Source organism: Mytilus trossulus, chromosome 1, assembly GCF_036588685.1.
Source record: "Mytilus trossulus isolate FHL-02 chromosome 1, PNRI_Mtr1.1.1.hap1, whole genome shotgun sequence".
NCBI lineage: Eukaryota > Metazoa > Mollusca > Bivalvia > Mytilida > Mytilidae > Mytilus > Mytilus trossulus.
The window spans coordinates 95,007,602-95,030,545 of NC_086373.1; the positions used below are offsets into that span (position 1 = coordinate 95,007,602).

Below are 22,944 nucleotides of genomic sequence, written 5' to 3' on the forward strand. Positions count from 1 at the left end.
AACACCTTGAAAGTGCTCTACTTAATTCAATAATAAGTCGAGTGAATTTGAAAATTGATAGTGTTTTTCCTTTTTAATGCTCTTGTGATATTAGGGGACATTTTTAATTGCAGTTCTTTTAATAAACTTTATTTATTTAAATATGTTAATGTATTATTATTAGGGGTTATTTTTAATTGTAATTCTTTTATACACTTTATTTCTTTAAAGGTGTTAATCATTGTATCATTACAGAAACAAAGTCCAGATTGTTGTGCTTATATAGACAAGGCAGTTGTGGTAGCACCTAGTAGTTTAGTCAAGGTAAAAATGAAATATATGTTGGAAATATTTACTGCAAATAGAAATAATCCAGGTTCTTTTGTTTCAAATTCTTATCTTGTTGAGAAAAAATATGAAATCATACATGAATATGAAAATAAGGTGTGGTATGAATGCAAATGAGAAGTTCAAATGAAGTGGGTATCAGCAACTATATGCAACCATATGGTCTGCAACAATGAGAAAAACTTAGTCAGCTATAAAACCTTACATGAAAAATATGAAACTATTCAATAAATAAACTCTATTTGAACGGTATTGTTAATAGGGAGCATTGAAAATTTTTAATAAAATTATCCCCAAAGCTATTAGCATGCTTGATATATATTGATATTTATATGCCCCACCTACGATAGTAGAGGGGCATTATGTTTTCTGGTCTGTCCCACCTACAATAGTAGAGGGGCATTATGTTTTCTGCTCTGTGCATTCATTCCTCTGTTCGTTCGATCGCCTGTCCCACTTCACGTTAAAGGTTTTAGTCAAGGTAGTTTTTGTTGAAGTTGAAGTTCGATCAACTTGAAACTTAGTATACATAAGTAAGTAAGTAAGTAAAACTTTATTTGGATTAAGCATATTGACAAACAATACAAACATAAGCTCTAATGAGCTTTTCACCGAATATAAAAGTATACATGTTCCCTATGATATGATCTTTCTAATTTCAATACTTAATTAGACTTTTTACTCCAATTTAACAATCCACTGAACAAAGAAAATGATAATGCGAGTGGGACATTGTGTACTGTGGACACATTCTTGTTTCAAATATGTATTAAATACGGCATATGAATTATATTTCAGAATTGGTATAATGAGATATATAAATGGTTAGGACAGAAGATAAACCCATTGGCCATTGATTCTGGTACCAAACAGGAAATAGATAGAAATCTAAGTAAGAAGAATTGGAGAACTTTATGGAAACATAGCCAATTTTGAAAGGATTTGCAAAAGTTTGAAAATAGAAAAAAATATTGTTAGGTGTCTGATCTCAGAAAACTTAGCATGAGAGGCTTTTAAGTATACCCAAAATTTGAAGTGGAGTTCTTATTACAATGTTTGCCATATTATTTCATTTTTTCATTGATTCAATATTAAAAAAAAAGAAAAAAAAAGATGTGGTATCCCAATGAGACAACACTTTACCAGAAACCAAATGACAAACAAATGACATTTTAGTTTTATTTTGCAGATCAGTTTATGTCGCAACAAGGAAGAAGAAATCCCAATCCTATTCTAATTATATCATATGAGACATTTAGATTACATGCTCATGTGATGCATAAAGGTTCCGTAGGACTGGTTATATGTGACGAGGTAAGGAAAATGTAAGAGCTTATATCATACGAGACATTTAGATTACATGCTCATGTGATGCATAAAGGTTCCGTAGGACTGGTTATATGTGACGAGGTAAGGGATCTGTAAGAGCTTATATCATACGAGACAATTAGATTACATGCTCATGTGATGCATAAAGGTTCCGTAGGACTGGTTATATGTGACGAGGTAAGGAAAATGTAAGAGCTTATATCATATGAGACATTTAGATTACATGCTCATGTGATGCATAAAGGTTCTGTAGGACTGGTTATATGTGACGAGGTAAGAAATCTGTAAGAGCTTATATCATATGAGACATTTAGATTACATGCTCATGTGATGCATAAAGGTTCCGTAGGACTGGTTATATGTGACGAGGTAAGGGATCTGTAAGAGCTTATATCATATGAGACATTTAGATTACATGCTCATGTGATGCATAAAGGTTCTGTAGGACTGGTTATATGTGACGAGGTAAGGGATCTGTAAGAGCTTATATCATATAAGACATTTAGATTACATGCTCATGTGATGCATAAAGGTTCCGTAGGACTGGTTATATGTGACGAGGTAAGGGATCTGTAAGAGCTTATATCATATAAGACATTTAGATTATATGCTCATGTGATGCATAAAGGTTCCGTAGGACTGGTTATATGTGACGAGGTAAGGAATCTGTAAGAGCTTATATCATATGAGACATTTAGATTACATGCTCATGTGATGCATAAAGGTTCTGTAGGACTGGTTATATGTGACGAGGTAAGGGATCTGAGACATTTAGATTATATTGTGGTCTCATGGTAGGGTGTTTGCATTGACTTTGGAAGGGTTTGATCCCTGCTGTCAAACCATTAATTTGAAAATTGATATTGGCTGCTTCTCCCCTTAGCGTGAGGTATTTAGGAGTAAGAGCAAAAACAGGTCCGTGTTTAGTCAGACTAGTGGGTTCTGGTCAGGATCACATGTTTCCTGTTGATTTTAAACTTGAAAACAAGCGCATTGAAATCTGGCTTATGATGTCAGTCTAGTACAAAGCTGGGCTCATATTCAAATTATATTAGCATTTCTCGTCCTTGATGCAGAAAGATTTAGCCTATCAGGTTATTTATGATATCAGATACTTTTCTGTAGAACAACAAATTAACAGTTTAAAGTCCAGTAATCAACAATTTTCACAAGTTAAGGATGGGTAACCTAGCTATTTTTCTAGCTACAAGTCGTTGACAATTGCCTGAATTTGCTTAGAATGATCATGCAAAAACACATTTTTGTGCATCAAAAGATATCCATGATAAAATTTTGAAATAAATTGTGAGAAGATATGTTTTATAATATATTTCTTCAGGGTCACAGATTAAAGAATTCAGAAAACCAGACATACCAAGCTTTAAATGGATTAAAAGCCAAGAGGAGAATTTTACTGTCAGGAACACCTATACAGAATGATCTGTTAGAATACTTTAGTCTAGTACACTTTGTTAATGGTGGAATTTTAGGTAAACTAGTATTAACATTTTCAGAAATGTTGGGGGAAATATAATATTAGAGGGAAAAAAATTATGAAAAAATAATTTGGTTTATTGTAGCACATGTTAAGAATAATATATAGGGGTGGGGATCTCACATGGAACAATACATTTCCTTTAAGATATTGTTGTTGATTAGAATCGTTCCAATATTGCATGTCAGCATAATGTAATAAATTGTATAAAATGTTTGACATTGTTTTGAATTCATAATAAAATGTTTTTTTCTGAAGTTAGATAAATATGTTTCTCTAATTCTATGGAAATTTATCCCTTTCTGAACCCATTGTATAAAAAAATTTAATCAACGTGTGGTTGCTGGTGATCTCAAAAGATCATTGGATGATTTTAAGGGTCATGACCTTTTTAGCTAACTGAATGAATCAAAATATGATAACAGGTGTTAATGAAATTGACAACTTTGTGCAATGTTAAAGGCACTCGAAGGGGATTTTCGGTTAACAAAAAAGAAAATGTCTTTTTAATCATTAGAGAAACAGATTCTTACATAGTTACTCGTGAATTATCGGATTTATCCAATCTTGATAGTTAAATTATAAATTTTAAAGTCCTCGCCGAGGCGGCTCGGACTTTAAAATTGATAATTTAACTATCTCGATTGGATAAATCCGATAATCCACTGGTATCAATGTAAAAATCTATATATGTTGACCTCATTAATGTCAGACATTTTTGTATTCTACATGTTTTTAATTGTTTAAATGATATGTACATTACAGATAAGGAAAACTATCAACCTTAAATTAAATAAAAATCATAAAATATTGTAATAATTTTCTAAGATACCTCTTAAACAAAAGTTGGAAGAATATCCCTTCTATCTGAAATAAGAAACTTATGAAAGAATTGTATCAAGTAGTAATAAGCTATGTTAAATAATAGGTACAGCACAGGAATTCAAAAGGAAATTTGAGACACCAATATTACGAGGAAGAGATGCTAGCTCAACTGATGCTGAACATAAGAAAGGACAAGAACGGCTTCAAGAGGTAATAAAGGAGACTGATTACACGACCTTTGGTAGGTCAGCATTCAGAGAAGAAATATTGTCTAGACATATTATGGAAACATTAATAATGTGGAAATTGTATTGTTAGAGCTCTCATGTTTGCAATCTCTAGATTTTTATGAAACTTGTATCATAGATTCATATCAGCAATGACTTTGCAAAATCAAAAAACAGCTTATTAATTATTAGTAAAAGAGTTATGTCCCTTGGAAATATAAGAAATTGCATTGCTTTTTTTCTCAAGCCTTGATTTCTCTAAGACATTTGTGAAAAGTTTAAAAGAAATAAAAAAGAGATTTTGTTTTTAGTTATTGCCCTTGGACCAAGAATTTTAACAAAGTACTGTAGAAATTGTGTAAAATCTATAAATTTCATTTGTATTGTATTTTTTAGCTGGCCTCAATAGTGAATAAATGCATCATTAGAAGAACACAGGCTTTACTAACCAGATATTTACCTGTGAAAGGTAAGTTACTTATTAGAATGTGTCAATCATTACTGTATGTAACATATCTGTTTTCTGTTTTATTTGCACTAGACTAGAGTAAATTTCCTTTACATAGCCTTGAAATGCTGTAGTAGAAATGATATAACTATCAAAATAAGGAGATGCAGTATACTTTCCAATATGAATACTATCCCTGAGACAATTATTTTCTTTTCCTTCAATTTTCCATCTTTTGATCCATATTTATATATATATTTACTAAATAGATATACCATTCCATACATGCATGCTCATACATATATTATTATATAATATTGCTATACATGTTAAATGGAGAAGACTTCATAAGTCTGTTTGACTTGTGTCTTATCCAATTTGTACTTTAACAAATAAAATATGTTTAAACTAAACTATAAATGACAAGCCTGTACACAACTAAAGATCACTGTATGTCCTTTAACAATGAGCAAAATCAATATGGGCTTGACATGAACAAATGTGAAATAAAATAGCCTTGCAATGATTGTTTTATGTCCAAACATTTATTCAGATAAATTAATAGAGGATTAATGTCATTGAGGCAACAACCCAACATGACAGCAATTCAGTGTTATTACATCTAGTATATTAAGTCCTTCATTATTTTGAGTAAATACATATTATGTTTTCAGTTGAACAGATAGTGTGCTGTAACCTGACACCCCTCCAGTCAGAACTATATAAGATGTTGGTCCGATCCAAATCCTCAGATATACAAGTGGAGGGAGACAAAGTAACAGGAAGTAGTTTGTCATTTATTACACAGCTCAAGAAATTGTGTAATCGTAAGTAGTCTTGACCTGAAATTTAAAAAGAAACATTGAAGTTATTTACATCAATTTTGTTATAATTCCTTGCATACAGTTAATTAAGATGATGTTTTAGTTTCCCATTAAAAAAAAATTACAGTCAAACATACTATAAAGATTACCTTTAGGCTTTAGAAAGTGAATTATCCCCTACTCAAAAGTATGAGCTATATTGAAACCACTGTCCATTTGTCTGTCCAACAAAGATATTCAGAACATTTTTCTACAAACATTGTACTAGATGGACTTCACATTTGGTCAGTAGCTTGACAATGGTAAGTTGTAATGTCTAAGCAATTTTCTGATCTGTAAGCCTATGTTTAGAATTTATAAATATTTTGAAGAAAAAGATATTTTCGTTACACATTTCACCAATACTATTGAACAAGATGACTTCATATTCTGGTTTGATAGAAACAATTTTTCTTACTTTTTTTAGATCCTGATTTGATATATGAAAAATGTTTACAAGAAGCTGAAGGATTTGAAGGGACGTTGGATGTTTTTCCTGCTGGACATAATTTGAAGACTCTCAAACCTGAATTATCTGGTAAGTCAATAAGACGGGATTTGTAGAATAGCATCAATACAAAGTTTTATTCCCCTTTTTGGAAGTTCATATTTGACAAAGATGAAGAAGAAAACTGAATGATAATACTTTTAATTGGATACTTATTTGAATCAGTTTTCAGCATTGGCCTGAGTATTGTACATACTGGCAGTTACTGGTATTTATAAATTACTAAATGTTCATCTTAACTTGGAACCTCAAAATGAATGTTAAGTATCTGTATTTATGTGTCACCAATTACATTCCAGATTTCTTAAAGCAATACACAGTGAAAGTATGAAACACTCAGGTACAATACATTGAGAAAAATGTGTAGCAGGCAAGTGATAGTCTACACATTTGGAACAAAATCATGTTGGGGCTACATAACACAATGAAGAATTGAAGCACTGTGAAGCATCTTCTGATCTAGAACATCAGAAGCATAAATATTTGATTGCTGATGATGGCAATGGCCCAAATTTGTTGCTTTTTTTTTTTTTTTTTTTTTATCCTTTTTCTAATAAAATCTATAAATATCTATAAATTTACATAGCTTTCTATATGTTTGCTCTGAGAATTTCATTCTCGACTTTGTTCTTTTCAGGTAAATTTCTGGTTCTAGATTGCATGTTAGCATTAATAAAGACCACAACAAGTGATAAAGTGGTGTTAGTGTCTAACTATACACAAACCTTGGATCTGTGTGAGAAATTGTTTAGACAGCGAGGGTAAGTTTAATATGTAGCTGTTGCATTGAGTTTAAACTCTATGGGAAACAATGAAAACTAACTTCCTAAGAACTGTGGCACAAATAAAATGGATACAGGAAAGAATAGATGATAATTTTCAAAGAATTTACTTTGGTGCCAATCTGATATTTTTTTTCACATGTCCATATGGGATATACATTTAACAGATTTATAGATCTTAGAAATTTATTAGTTGTTCCAATCTCTCAAATATCAAAATGTATTTGTTGTTGAACATACAAAAGAATCAGTTTGTCATTAAGGAATAGTGTAAATTCCATATCTTTTATAGCTAATATCTGTTTTCTTTCATAGGTATTTGTTTGTAAGGCTAGATGGTACAATGTCAATTAAGAAGAGAGCTAAAATTGTGGAGAAATTTAACAACCCATCAGTAAGTACTTTTGTATAATTTTATATTTTGAAATTGTTTTAAAAAAATCAGTGACAAAATTAAGTAATAATTCATATTATCATTTTTGTATGTAGTTCTATTTTCTATTTCTAATTATACCCCCGCTTTAAAAAAGGGGGGGGGGTATACTGTTTTACCTCTGTCTGTCCTTCCGTCAGTCTGTCCGTCCCATGAATATTTTTCGTCGCATTTTTCTCAGGAACTACAATACAAGGATTTCTGAAATTTGGTTTCAGGGTTTATCTAAGTCAGCTATACCGTGTGATGTGTTATCAGATTGATCACTTGACAACTTCCTGTTTACCAAACACTTGTATGATTTTACACATGATAGCCAAGTTGAAAATTTTCGTCACATTTTTCTCAGGAACTACAATACAAGGATTTCTGAAATTTGGTTTCAGGATTTATATAAGTCAGCTATACCGTGTGATGCGTTTTCAGATTCATCACTCGACAACTTCCTGTTTACCGAACACTTGCATATTTTTACACTATTTATATTATCCACTTGCGGCGGGGTATCATCAGTGAGCAGTAGCTCGCAGTTTCACTTGTTTTTCTTGAGTAACGATCATATAAATATTTATTCATTGACTTGTCTTTTATGTAATTCTGTGATCTTTTTATTTGTAGAGCCCAGAATACATATTTATGTTAAGTAGTAAAGCCGGTGGCTGTGGTTTAAATTTAATTGGTGCTAATAGACTGGTGATGTTTGATCCAGACTGGAACCCTGCCAATGATGATCAGGCCATGGCCAGATGTTGGAGAGATGGACAGAAAAAACAGTGTTTTATATACAGGTTGATTGCTGTGAGTATCAATACATAGTTTTAACATATACAATTGAGAATGGAAAAGTTGAATGTGTCAAAGAAACAAAAACCACAGTAAGAGCAGAAAACAGCCAAAGGCCACAAGTGGATCTTCTACGCAGGAAGAAAAATATACATAGATACAAAAAAAAAAGAGTACAGAAAACAACGCACAAGAGAATATAAACAGTACCAGATTATTGAGAAAATAGGCAAAAATATAAAAGTGTAAAGGTTTGTGCAATAATACTGACAAAATATATTATGTGAATAAGAAGGAATAAATTGTAATGACAAATATTTTTTTGTCTTCAAGAATATGAGTTCTTTGTGTGTTAAATGAGCTCACTCATGCAAGTAACTTTTTGTTTAAACGGTTATCCTACTCTTCCTCAGCTAAACTCAAAAGTGTAGGCATAAAAAGTATTGGTTATTGTATGATATCCTTGCTTGCTCATTATCGATTTCCACGTGAATAAAGAGTCGTAGTGGTGATGGATGATTTTCCACGTATTGTATTAATGCAAACACTTTTATATTTCCAGACTGGGACAATTGAAGAGAAAATTTTCCAGAGGCAGGCCCACAAAAAAGCATTAAGCAGTTGTGTTGTAGATAAAGAAGAAGATGTAGAAAAACATTTTAGTCGAGATGAGTTAAAGGACTTGTTCCGCCTTAATGAAGAAACTATTAGTGATACACATGACAAGTAAGTTTACTTATGCTCTTTTTAAACCTCTTCATTTATTCAAGGTAACTGATAATCTGTTCAGAGTAGTATGAAGCCCTCAACTAATATTAGAGAAAAAAAATGTTAAGCGTAAAATGATTTATTGAGTTTCATAGCATCATGGTACATCAATAAAAAAAATCTTACAATAAAAAATGACAAATCTTGTACTGTACTAGACAGTGATTGCTTCAGAGTTATTTCTCTTACCTCTGGATTTTATTTGAATAAACCAATTTTATTTTGCTTTTGATTCTTGAACAGATAAAAAGTACTTGTAGGATTTAAAGATTTTATTTGAATTGCTTACTTAAAGTATGTGATTATGTATTAAGCAAATGCAAAAATGCTCTAAAATAATTTAGCAAGTGGTTTTGTGCATTTTGTGTTGCCTGAGATGATGTGAAGACAAAGGGATGCTTATCTGAGGATTGTGATGGCATAACCTTTTGTCTAGCAGAGTTACATCTGGCCTTGAACTTATTTATTGGTTCATTTGTCAACATTCAGTTTTCATGTGTAGGTCTGTTTCTCAGATAAAAGAAGCAAGATTGTGAATTCAATTATTTTTTTCAATACCAGTTTTTGTGGATATTTGTTTTTGTGGTTATGCCAAAGTTTGCATATTAGCCTATAGACAACTTGTACTTTGTTGAACATTTTGGGTCACCAATAATCACAATATCTAAGAAAATTGTTGTCCAATGAATAATGAATTCACAGTAGGTCAAATATATTTGGTGTATGAAAGGATTGCAGTGTACATGTCAGTCAGCCGTGTTCACAAGTCCTTGACCTCAAGAAGCATTCATAAAGTTAATTTAATGGGATACATGTAGTAAAACCTTTTTTCAAGACTTACAACTCAACATACAATTATAATTTAGCAAACAGTTGAGACATTTCAGCATATTGTGTAAATTACAAATATTTTACGAAATTATTTTCTCTTCCAGAATCAAATGTCGGAGATGTGTAAATAATATCCAGGTTCGACCTCCACCTGAGGATTCTGACTGTACCTCTGATCTGTCTCAATGGTACCACTGTGCTGATAAGAAAGGACTTGTTGATGTTATGTTAAAAGGTGCCTGGGACTCAGCTGTGTCATTTACATTTCACCATAGATCTCATGAGGAACAGAGACAAACTGTGTAGCATCAAATTATTTGTCTTATTAGAAAGAGTGTGTGAATATAGTATTTAAAGGAGTGTTGAAATGAATTGTCAGCAGGAACTTAAAGAAAAGAAAGTCCCAACTGCCTGACAGGCTGGTGTCAGTGTTATTGAAATTATTATTCTTGTTTGAAAAGGCATGTGAATATGATATGGAAAAGAGAGTTGTAATGCATTGTCAGCAATAAGAAGTTCTGATAGAGTTGTGTCAGTGATATTTTTTGCTCAATGTTAAAGGACTATAGCAAGAAAAGAATTACAGAATCAATTATTTGTCTTCATGTGATAAAATGCAATGAATTTATTTAAGGGTGATCCAATCAATTAAGAAGTATGTTTTAACAGTGGGAATATAAAGCGATGATGTTGTTTGTTACTTTTGGTAATATATCAATACTGCAGATATGTGTTGATGGAGAATCTTCATAAATAACTTGTGCCATTGTCTATATTTTACAGTATTTATGAAAAATTATATCTGATTCAAGTGGAAAGAAGTGTTTTATGAAAAAGTTGTTTATTTATATACTGTATACATGTATTCACTTGACAGAGTCAAAAGCATATGTGTACTCATGTCTATCTGTCTATCCCTCACTCTTTTTAATTTATAACATTTATTAAAGTACAGCTTGAGCAGAATTTTAACTTTTAAGTGGATGCTTTTATAGATAATAAAAAACAGGTTCATGTATGTGTTTGCTTGATTTAATGTTTCCTGTGCAAAATGTATGTATCTAGAAACTGTTTTTGGTTCCAATGAATCCTTCTTGATTACCGATAGAGCTTGTACATTTTAACAGGCATTCCTTATTTGTATGAATTATTCTAGTAATTTTTGTTGAAGATAAGCACTGTAGTTTCAGATGAATAGAACTTCAAAATATTGTCTGCAGCATTGGCCAAATTGAACCAGGGTTAATAGAGGAAACATCTAAATTTGATCCTGGTAAATCAAGGTAAAACAGGTCAATAATATCATAATCAGTTATTTGATAAGATCTTCAATAAAAATAAATAGGGAATGTATCCATGGGACATAGATGATCCCCCCCCCTTTTTGCATTTCATATAAAGTTTTAAAGGGACATAATCGAAGATCAGTAGAGTAACACTAATGTGTACTTGATAATAGTTTTGTGGTAATTAGTAATGTGTATAAATTTCATGACATTTGGTAAATGCAAACTGAAACAAAAAAATCACTAAGCAATTTTTCTATTTTAGGGACTTAACTCTAGATTTCAGGAACAGTAAAAGTGACACTGCTCACCAATATTCAAACTTGATCTGTATTCTGTGATAATAAATATTGTGTACAAATTTCATAACATGTGATGGGGGCAAACTCAAGTTATAGAATGAAAGCAAATAAAACAGCAAATTTTATACAACCGCAAAAATATCCAATTGTGCAATAGAAATAAGTCCTCAATAAAATTATTGCACAAAAGCAAGAAATCTTCATTTGAATAATTAATACAAATATTTCAACCCATTTCAAAATTTTTAAGATCTTTCGCCACATTTTGTTTGTATCGGAAACCTATATTATGTCAAAATTTTAATTACAATCCAAATTCAAACGATATCAAGCTTGAATATTGTGTCCAACTTGCACCACCTATTCAGGGTTTTCTACCTGTGCAGTCGTATCAGGCTGTGCTAGGCTAAGCATTTTATTTCAATTGTAAACAAGCATTACTCTTGAAATGTTTAAGTTATGTCTCCAAAAAGATCTAGAACACAAGAAGGAATTGCAATGTGGCATCATGGATTATTCTTTTTTAAAGTTTGATATTTCAGAAAGTAGATAAGCTGGATGCTTCATACCTTGTATACCTTGGGTTAAGAAGTTTCCATCTGTGATATGTCCTTTGTACTCCACTTCATTTCATGGTTCAGTGATCAAGTCTGTTTCATAAATTTTAGGCATGAGGTCAGATATTTGGTGTATGGAATGGTTGTAAGGTGTTTATTTCTAACTGACAGGTTTCATTTTACCTAGACCTAAATTTCATAGTTCATTGGAAAATGTCTTGTTTTTGTGGTTTGGTCTATTTTCCAGGTAAAATGTATTACAAGCAATCAGTCAATTATATTTGGTTTACGATTTTAAGTTGCACATGTCTATTTTGCAGGGTTCATGACCTTGACTTCATTTTTATGGTTCATTGGACATTGATTATTGTATGTTCTTTTATTTACTTTTTGTTTGTCCACTGATGGAGATCAAAAATAAGAGGAAGGAACAAGATTTCAGAAAACTAGTCTACCATTTCCATGTTGATGTGAATCAAAAAACAACAATAACCCCTTATAAAAGAGTTTTGTCTGATCTTAATTGCATTTGTCATATAAATGTAAATCTTACATTATATTTTGGTGGTTGAACATTGGAGTATATTTAATACAGTAACTTTATCAACAATATAAAAAGTTACGATTGGGTGCAATTCCAAAATTTATATAAAAAAAAATGTAGAAAAGGCAATTACGTTCTGTATAAATAAATGAATTATTGAATTGATGATAATATCCCAAAATATCAGAGTTTTTTTCCTCATAAATCGAATTTAGCATATTGGATTCACTCCATTAAAGGAAAATGTGTATAAATCACTTGCAGAACCTTTAGTAGAATACGCCTCTCTCGTATGGGATCCATACTAAAACACAGAAAAAGATCAACTGGAGATGGTCTAGAGAAGAGAAGCATCAGACGAAAAGATGCAAGACATACAAGACTATCAAATCTTGGACTAGCATACTAATATATTATTTCTAAGATAGAAAATGATTAATGAAGCAACAAAAGGCAGGTCGTCAAATGCCACAAAACTTGGCTTTTAGGAAACACATTATAAAAGCTTCCCCTCGTTTCCATGAAACCACTGATGAGGTTCATAAAATAAAGTAGACTGTATTGTGTTATATTTGTCTGTTTGGGTTGCTCACTATAAAACGGAACTATAAACCACTGTCATACAAGTGGAAGGTTAAGCTAGCTATAAAAACCGTGTTTGACCCACAATTTCTATCGGAGAATGCCGGCACAAAGTCAGGAATATGAGTTTCTTTCTATTAGTTCGGTTGGCTGATAAAGTTAACATTTGATTTTGTCAGTTTTAATACACTGACAGATGCTATTACCAGCTGCCGGATCAAACTAAATGCCTTAGGATTTGTTGAATTTTCATTCTGGTTTAAAATGTGCATGTTTTAAGAGATAATTTATATATTTTATATTGACCATTTTATAATCTTATGATAGACATTTAGCTTAGTTTAAGTTTCACCATGACAATACTGCTACGCAAAAAGCTTATTTTAACTTGAAGTCATAAACATATACTGTACGGAAATAGAAGGTCATAAATTGTGTATCTACAAAAGTCTTAACTAAATAACTATCTGATTCTCTCTGTCTCTCTCTAATAAAGCCTATTGTATCCTTGGAATTTGCTCATTCTTGTGTTGCAGATGTCATTAAGAAAACTCTTTAAACAGGAAATTTGAAAAAGACCCTAATGAAGCGGGAACAACTGAATGTATAAATCAAGTTTCATACTGTTTAATATAGTCGATTTATTAGTAAATAATTTAAAAAAAAAAAAAAATGGAAATATGCCCTTTTTATTTTGTTTAATATCATGCAAAAAAGCTTTTAATGTCCATGATATTTAGTTTGATGAAATTATATGAATTGAGAGAATCAATAAAGTCATTTACTGAATAAGTATCCATGTTGTACATAAATGTATGTTTCAAATTTCATTCAACACTTTAACTTCTTGTAGATAAAAGTACATTGTACGTTCCAAATGATATTGGTACATGTGTTATTCCAGATTTCATATAATTGATTGTCAGATGAGGTCAAAGTTTCAAAGTTATATTGTTCCTGAGATAAATATACTACCAAACATGGAATTATTCCAGTGCACACAACCGTTATATCACTATAGATTTAAATTGTGTAAACATGTTATTTAAATTTTATCTATATCGCTGTTTACTATAACTTTGAATCATTCCCACGTTCAACATTGTCAAAACAAGGAATTTCCTCAAGGAGTCACCTAGACGAAATTGATTTTAGCACATTGTTGCATATTGAAAAATGAAGGGCCAGAAACGATTGTTGGTGGTCTGAAATAAATTTCCACTATTATTGTTTTTATACTCGCTGGGCTAAAATCAGAAAATTGTTTAAACCTATTGTTATTTGAACATTAAAGTTTTTTTTCAACATGAAACAGATCATTAAGTATTCAGTGCTTAAAGATACCAGATTAAAAAAATTACACGTTGTTTTAAACGATATCGGTCCCCAAAATATGTTGAAATAACAAAAAGAGTACTAAACTTTAATTCCGACAGAATTTCGGTTTTGGTAAATGTCTTTCGTATTCATTTTTTTACATACCCCGAATTTACAAAATATGGAAAAGGAGAAGATGTTTAGTAGAATATAGTATTGTTAGCATGATCTTCGTACTTGATGAGGACTATATGGGGAGGGAATTATTTGAATTTTCCACAAAAAATGAGTGAATTATAGATTACAAAATCGATTTTAGAATTATTAAATAAATAAAAAGCTGAAAAAAGAGAAACAGAAAAGTTCATTTCAAATATTAATACTGTGTGAACAATTTGCTTTGGGTGATGTGCAATTGTAACAACCACTATGTCCCGTCAGTTACTTTTTTTCCGGCGGAACTTTTTAACTAGTTATTTCGTTCCGATAGAACTTTCCAAATAGTTGTTTTACTACGAGTGCAGTCGAAAAATTCCTGAAAAAGGACTAGTTGAACAATGTATATAGCTAGTTGAATAGTTCTGGCGGAACATAACAACTAGTTGCATCATTCCTTAACAAATCAGCTAGTCAATTTATTCCGGCATATCATACTATCTATTCACTACACTAGGTATAAAACAACTAGTTGGAAAGTTCCACCGTAACAAACAATTAGTTGAACATAGTTATGTATATCAAATGATAACTAAAATGTGTGACTGAAAAGTGAACGTATGCCCACTATGCTTTAATAACTCTTAAAGATATTGAATAAATGCAATGGAAATATCATATTTAATATCAGATTCAACACTAGTAAACATGTCAAATCATTTTCAGAAATATTCATACATGCTGTTCTTTCTAACATTTTTTTTCCTTTTTTTTTCTTTTTTGGTCTAGATGGATCAGATTGCGACTCAAGCAAAAATTGCGCAACTTTGTTCAACCCTAAAGAGCCAAAAGAGGAACTTTGACTAGTTGATAAGTTCCTTTTGTAATCAGTATCTTGGTTCCCCTTTCAAAGGTTCAAATACAATATGTTGCGCTTTCACTTTGCATCAATTCTCCAAATGGAACTTTCTGACTGGTTGATAAGTTCCGTTGGAACTTTTGTGCTAGTTTGTTAGTTCCGGTTTTGACTTATTTGCCAAAGAGGAACTTTGTGGCTAGTTGATAAGTTCCTTTTGACTTATGTAATCAATATCTTGGTTTCCCTTTGAAAGGTTCAAGTACAATATGCTGCACTTTTACTTTGAATCAATTTCCCAAATGGAACTTTCTGCCTGGTTGATAAGTTCCGTTGGAACTTTTGTGCTAGTTTGTTAGTTCCGGTTTTGACTAATTTTGCAAAAAAAAAAAGAATTTTCTTACTAGTTGATATGTTCCTTTAAAACTTTTCAACTAGTCACTTTGTTCCGGTGGAACTTTTAAACCAGAGGAAGAACAAAGTAACTAGTTAATAAGTTCCTCCGGAACTTTTCGGCTAGTTAGTTCTTTCCGCCAGGAACTTTCCAACGTCAGAACATAAGAGCATTTACATATTGGCATACACGTTCCATATGTTCAAAGCCAGTAAAAAATATTTGTAAACATACACTTTTTAAGTATTCTGAGAATGTTCTAGGCCTTTTGTTGATGTGAAATGGCGAACCTTTCATTTCAAAATGCATTATAACTATGCATTCGGTAGATTTAATATATTAAAAGCATGCCTTATGATAACAATTTCTATTAGATTTTTCGTCTCTAATGGTATTAGCCTGTGAAACATTGAACTTGTTCAAAGTGCTAATGGACTTTCAATATATCGACTTTAACATTTGTACAATTGAATATTTTTTCAAAAGAGGTTATCTTCCTGCTTTCCAAAGTTCACTTCTATTAGCTTCCATTGTCATGGCAGGAGAAATTTATAGAGCTATAGTCCGAGTCAACTCAACTAATAATAATTTCATGAGTTACAGTATAATAGTATAAATGGTTTTTGCAATTTTAATGACCATTCTTGTTTATTTTGTTGCAACTGTTATTGACAATAAGAAAAGAAGGTGAATGTTCTATGTGTACGAAAGGAAGTATAATTGGCTTAACCTGTGTGTTGATTACATTATTTACTTTCACTTTAATTTATAAGTAACAAAGACCTGAAAGAAATATCCCGTAACTTTATAGAAAACATTGGTAAACAAACAGTAAATGTTTTTCAGACAATCTTAAGCAAAAACTTAACATTGAAAATTTCTTATTGATAAAAACTTACTGGACGGGGCCTAGGGGACAGGGCCATGAACTAGTTGTCAAACTGATAGTACAAACCGAACATACAAATAAAGGAGTAAAGCCATCAAATTTTCGCTAGTGTTAGTATCTTTTTTTCTTCTATAACACATGATTGCCCGGAAATGCTTTTGCAACAATCTAAAAGTTTGAAGATCCACGAAAGGACTGTATAGTTATACGGTCTTTCTCTGAAACTCATTGTTTTCAGATGTCTTAAAATATATCATGTTCACCTCTTAAATCTAGTGATGTTGTAGAAGACTAGTCAGCATGTGTCTTAACTCTTACTGGTTGGGGAAACAAATAGGGTCGCGAAAAACACTACTTTTTTTCCCTTAAAACATAATATTTTGTTTGTTTTTGGTTGACACGGTTGACTAACAACAGAATTGTAATAACCTTTCCAAACAACACTATTAAGACTATTAAGTAGACAGGAGTAAAGAAAAACTCCTAAATTTGTTAGCTTTATAATCAATTTTCTTGTCAAAAAGCTGGATGCAAACCACCACGTACGTTTTATTACTCTTGCTCGCGGAGCTAATCGGAGTATTACTTCCGCAAAAATCTTTGCAAGGAATTAAACCATTTGTTCCTTTAAAACAGTTGATACTGAAAGTGCCGGGTTAACTGTAGTTTTTATCCGCCAATATGAAAACAAATAATTAGAAAAGTACATCATTCTCATAATTACAGAACTAAAGCCTTCTTATCCGCAGACAACCATACCGTATAATCAGAAGTCACCATCTTTAATACCATTTTAATAATTTTACACTGTTGACCGACACGAGCCCACGTCATTTGTCTAAGCACGTCTATAGTTTGCGACAAGGACGTATAGTACATACTATATGATAGAATCTCAATTTTATCATTGAGTGAACATCAATATTAAAATGCATAACCGGGTCAACATATTAAAAGATGTATTGTATATTATTTTGGCTCAATGGCAAAAATTGTATGGGAACACATCCTACGAAATACAATGAATATATAGAGATAAGAAAGTATAAAGAGCCATCCAAACTTAGTCATTCATTTTCGTTGTTGAAACAGTCGTCGTGAATGGTTGTAAATTGTTGCATATGAACACATTCTTAGTAGGAATAAAATCAAAATGCAATGTCGTATTTTGTGTTTACCATAAGCAATAGGTCAGCTATATAAACTAGTGTATGAAATGATTGTAAGGGATACATGATAGTCTTGTAGGTTTCATTTGACTTTGACCTTATTTTCATGGTTCATTGGTTAATTTGAAGTTTTTGGGGTTTTGTTTTGTTTTTCACATACGTTAGCAGTAGGTCAACTGAATTAAATGTATGGAAGGATTGTAATGTGTGCATGTCTGTCTGGCAGATGACCTTCTCTCATTCTCATGGTTCATTAGGTAATGCTAAGTTGCTGAGTTTTGATCTATTTTCAGTTAGCATAAACAATAGGTACACTATATTTTGTTTATGGAATAATCATAAGGTGTACATGTCTATCTAGCAGTTTTTTTTTAATCATGACCACATTTTCATGTATCGTTTAAAAAATTGGAAAGTTTATGTGATGTTTATGGTTATATATGAAAACAAATATTTAAAAAAGTACATTCTCATAATTACAGAACTAAAGCCTTCTTATCCGCAGACAACAATGACAAAACACATATACAGTATAATCAGTAGATACCATCTCTAATACCATTTTAACTGCATGCATGGTAGGAGACCATGAAGAACATTTTGTTTTTAGCAGCCATTATCGCCTTTTGGTTTCGTCTTTTTAAAGTAGCCATATGCTCTTGTTATAAAAATAGTCTTGGTTGTCGTCAGTTTTGGAACACGAGATGAATGTCTCTGATACATTTTAGATATTATTGAAAGCCCATTGTGGACAGCAAGATAAGTGTTAAACCTTCAAAATCTGAGACCCGCGGAATACTATAGTGTAATCCGATAAGAGAGGAACATTTTATAATTAGTTCTTGATATATATGGGTCCCATTGCATCTCTGTTTACTCTCGGTATGCTCAGCTCAATTGTACTTTATTGTTAATCAGTAAAAAATGTATGATTTGCGGGCAATGAATGACCGTTTGTGACTTTAGAAACTAGCGATATTTGTTCTACAGTAGAACTACTGCACACATCATTAAATATATACATGTATAAGATATAATTTGGTCATCGCATTTTCGTTCTATTTGACCGATTTCTTCAATTGCGTGTTGCGCATTAAGAATTTTTCTAAACCTTTGTGAAGATGTATTGTCGAAGTGCACGTGTCTTGTTCATTCATACCAATAAATTAAAGCTACCCAGGATATACCGTGGTACACGTGTCGTTCTATGTCCCATTTCAAAAAGACCGTTAAAATACTTTAATTCAATCATTGACTGAAGATGAGACTCTGCTGGGAAATGCAAGTCATCTTTCAAACATATTTGTAACTTGAATAATAAAACCTGTTGGTAACCAACCATGTTTTCCGAACTGTTCCCGTCTTTCATTAAATAACAAAGTGTCATGATAAACGTAGCGAAATTTGTATATGAAGATCAGCTAATATTATAGTAAACGTTCATATTTATTTTGATGCAACTTCTATTTTATAAGTTTTCAGACTAATTTGTACCTGGTATTGACGTTCAGACTACAATTCCAATCTAATTAATTGTAAAGTCACTGAATGTAGCTTTAGAATACGATTATATAATAAATAATTCCATCTTTTAGCTGAAAGGAAGATGCAAAATTAAACAAATATTTAACTCAATGACGATCAGAGAACGAAACACTTTTATATCTTCTAATCAGGCCTATATTCCGATATATAATTCAGCAAAGTCATGTTTGAATGCTGGGTTAATTATAAGTTGCTATTACATAAAGATCTTTATCTTTACTCAGTCTTTAATTAAGATAAAAATCTGATCATCATCGTTGACAATGAACCAGACGTGTGTTATGGCGCTAAAAATCCCACTGTGCATTCTAAGTATCTACTTATATTCCACAGACGTCGTCCCAGACTTGTGTCTTTATTAAAGCGCTTTGTTGGTATGTGAGAATGAGTTGATAATCCTATCGTTCATTTGGTAGTCGGAAAGGAGTAATGCATAGTCATAATTGGATCATATACTTTGTTAAACTAAAGTGGTGTTTCCATGTCTGAAATTAATGACTATTTATAAAGTAACTGCTTACAAAACTTTGAATTTTCGAAATACTAAGGCTTTTCTACCTCAGGAGTAGATTATTTGCTGTATTTGGAGAAACTTTTAGGATTTTTTGGTCCTCAATGATCTTTGACTTCGTCCTTTATTTGATCTTTTAAACGTTTTCGAATCGAGCGTCACTGGTGAGTATTTTGTAGACGAAACGCGCGTTTGACGCAAATACAAAATTTCATTCCTGGTATCTATGATGAGTTTTTTTCTGAACCGTAGAAGTTATTAACTATTCCCATCAAAATGACATCTTCGCTATGTCTGAAAAACTGAAACCCTTTTAATAACTCCGGTATGGGTTTCAAATTGCTTTTGGAATTATAGTAAAATATACTAACAGTAGAGTACAATTAGAACTGTTGCAGACAGTGTCAATTTCCCGATTAAGCATAACAACCTGAATTACACTTAAAAATATAAATTACAACTGATATTTTGTGTCGATATTCTTTTATATTATGAACTAATAGTCTATCTGAAAATAGACAGTGTGCACGAAACAATAAGAAAAGCTAGAATAACACCAGGAATAAATACCACAACATGATATGGCTAAGGAACACATTTTTTTTTTTTTTTTTTTTTTTTTTTATCAAAAACTCTCTACTTAAGCATGTCAGTGACATTTAGTTCTCATGACTCTAATATTACGTTCAATTTTTATTGTTGAAGGTATTTTGAAATGTATGTTTATTATTGATGGAAAACATTTTGTTGAATAAACAAAGATATCTACGTGCTTGTCAATAATTATTGAATTTTCAGAATAGGTTGACTCTACAAGTAAGGCGTAGAAAGGGCAAACAATTTGTTGACCTCTTGAGAAATTATCAAAAGGGTACACGTTGACTTTTCATGACTTTTGATAATGGAGTAAATGATCTGTCGTATATTGACCCGCAAAGTATATTCTCTCTTTTTAATATATTATTCCAAAACTTTTACTGTTCGTTGACCTACAATAATGATTTCTAGCTAATAAGAGAAAATTATATTTTATCACTGAAAACGATTTATGTTGTGATCTTTACTGTAATACAACTTATCTAAATTATAGAAAAGAGTGCGACCGAATTAATTTTTTTTTATATATAACTGATTGGTACATGCGTAATTGCCCCTGATATATTTAATTTTATGGTCATTGCCTGTAAATCCATTTACAAGGTCTACTGACAGTTAAATATTTTTGTTCAGTAAGAATTTGATGTTAAAAAGATGCAGCTGAAGATGACTTTTTTGAGAAACAGAAGAAAGGACCCTTTACCATCACTGATTTATATCCGAAAATATCCAGAGGATATCAGAGGATACTTTGGTAGCAACAGTCAGACGATGTTTGGTTAGCAACATTCAATTGATTCTTTAGTAAAAATCGTCAGATGATTTCATATAGCAACAGTCTGACGATTTTTGGTTAGCAACATCCAATTGATTCTTTAGTAAAAATCGTCAGATGATTTCATATAGCAACAGTCAGACGATTTTTGGTTAGCATAAACACAGATGGTTCTCAATGAGCAGCAGTTAGACGGTTCTAGAATAGCATTAGGCAGACGATTTTTGATTAGCATAAAACAGACGATTCTTGATTAGCATAAAACAGACGATTCTTGATTAGCATAAACACAGATGGTTCTCGATGAGCAGCAGTCAGATGGTTCTTGATTAGCAGCATCGGATGATTCTCTAATAGCAACAATCATACGATTCTTGATTAGCATAAACACAGATGGTTCTCAATGAGCAGCAGTTAGACGGTTCTAGAATAGCAATAGGCAGACGATTTTTGATTAGCATAAACACAGATGGTTCTCGATGAGCAGCAGTCAGATGGTTCTTGATTAGCAGCATCGGATGATTCTCTAATAGCAACAGTCATACGATTCTTGATTAGCATAAACACAGATGGTTCTCAATGAGCAGCAGTTAGACGGTTCTAGAATAGCATTAGGCAGACGATTTTTGATTAGCATAAAACAGACGATTCTTGATTAGCATAAAACAGACGATTCTTGATTAGCATAAACACAGATGGTTCTCGATGAGCAGCAGTCAGATGGTTCTTGATTAGCAGCATCGGATGATTCTCTAATAGCAACAATCATACGATTCTTGATTAGCATAAACACAGATGGTTCTCAATGAGCAGCAGTTAGACGGTTCTAGAAGAGCAATAGGCAGACGATTTTTGATTAGCATAAACACAGATGGTTCTCGATGAGCAGCAGTCAGACGGTTCTTGATTAGCAGCATCGGATGATTCTCTAATAGCAACAGTCATACGATTCTTGATTAGCATAAACACAGATGGTTCTCAATGAGCAGCAGTTAGACGGTTCTAGAATAGCATTAGGCAGACGATTTTTGATTAGCATAAAACAGACGATTCTTGATTAGCATAAAACAGACGATTCTTGATTAGCATAAACACAGATGGTTCTCGATGAGCAGCAGTCATCCGGTTCTTGATTAGCAGCATCGGATGATTCTTTAGTAGCAACAGGCAGACGATTAATAATAAGCAAAACAGTAGATGGTTCTTGTTTAGCAGCATCAGATGATTCTAGATTAGCAGTAGGCAGACGATTCTTAATTAGCAACAGACAGATTTTACCATTGGTATTACTTCCACAGCATGATCTCCTTATTTTTATATCGTGTCTTTGAAATGAGATTTGTCCATGAATATATAAATTTCACTTGAAGCTAAAAGTTATTTGTAATCGCACTACTTTTTATGTTATTTAATTGGTTTTTTTTTAATTATCCTACCTTACAAATGACTTGCTCAAAGTAAGTATGACACACAAAAGAGACCCGTAAAAGGATGGATACAGCAAAACCGGAAAATTGATATCAATACAAGAATATAACATGTAAGCAGGGAAAACAGGACATTGCAGATCAATTATAGTTAAGGACTTTCCCATAACATAAGAACATGCTCCGGACTTGGTACATAAATGACATCAAAGTTATGCAACTTTTTAAAATAAATACCAAACGTGAAAGACAAAAATGAAGTAAAATGAGAATTTACATAATAAGATAAGATAAGATAAGATAATTTTTATTAACCAATCATGGTGCCTAAAATTTGAGCTATACAATCAAATGAATGAATTACAAAATAAAGCACAGAAAATGATTAGAATGATTAAAGTACATTTAGACCACAAAA

The 22,944-nt window shown here is 31.9% G+C and overlaps 1 protein-coding gene across 3 annotated transcripts in view; it reads left to right on the forward strand.

Annotated features, from left to right (window-relative positions):
• The window catches only part of LOC134691602 (DNA repair and recombination protein RAD54-like), a 32,978-nt gene extending 22,401 nt beyond the window's left edge, over positions 1–10,577 (forward strand). Inside the window, exons 9-22 of one of the 3 annotated variants that reach the window (XM_063552176.1) lie at positions 235–303; positions 1,126–1,219; positions 1,517–1,612; positions 2,093–2,121; positions 2,996–3,146; positions 4,080–4,186; positions 4,600–4,672; positions 5,326–5,478; positions 5,942–6,052; positions 6,660–6,783; positions 7,120–7,198; positions 7,856–8,035; positions 8,583–8,746; positions 9,724–10,577. In XM_063552176.1, the coding sequence (XP_063408246.1) occupies positions 235–303; positions 1,126–1,219; positions 1,517–1,612; positions 2,093–2,121; positions 2,996–3,146; positions 4,080–4,186; positions 4,600–4,672; positions 5,326–5,478; positions 5,942–6,052; positions 6,660–6,783; positions 7,120–7,198; positions 7,856–8,035; positions 8,583–8,746; positions 9,724–9,925 (1,632 nt within the window). In that variant the 3' untranslated portion in view covers positions 9,926–10,577. Of the gene's footprint in view, positions 1–234; positions 304–1,125; positions 1,220–1,516; positions 1,642–2,092; positions 2,122–2,995; positions 3,147–4,079; positions 4,187–4,599; positions 4,673–5,325; positions 5,479–5,941; positions 6,053–6,659; positions 6,784–7,119; positions 7,199–7,855; positions 8,036–8,582; positions 8,747–9,723 lie in introns of all 3 variants that reach the window. The other 2 variants (XM_063552172.1, XM_063552183.1) reach the window with 2 other exon arrangements.
• Positions 10,578–22,944: the final 12,367 nt, after the last annotated feature.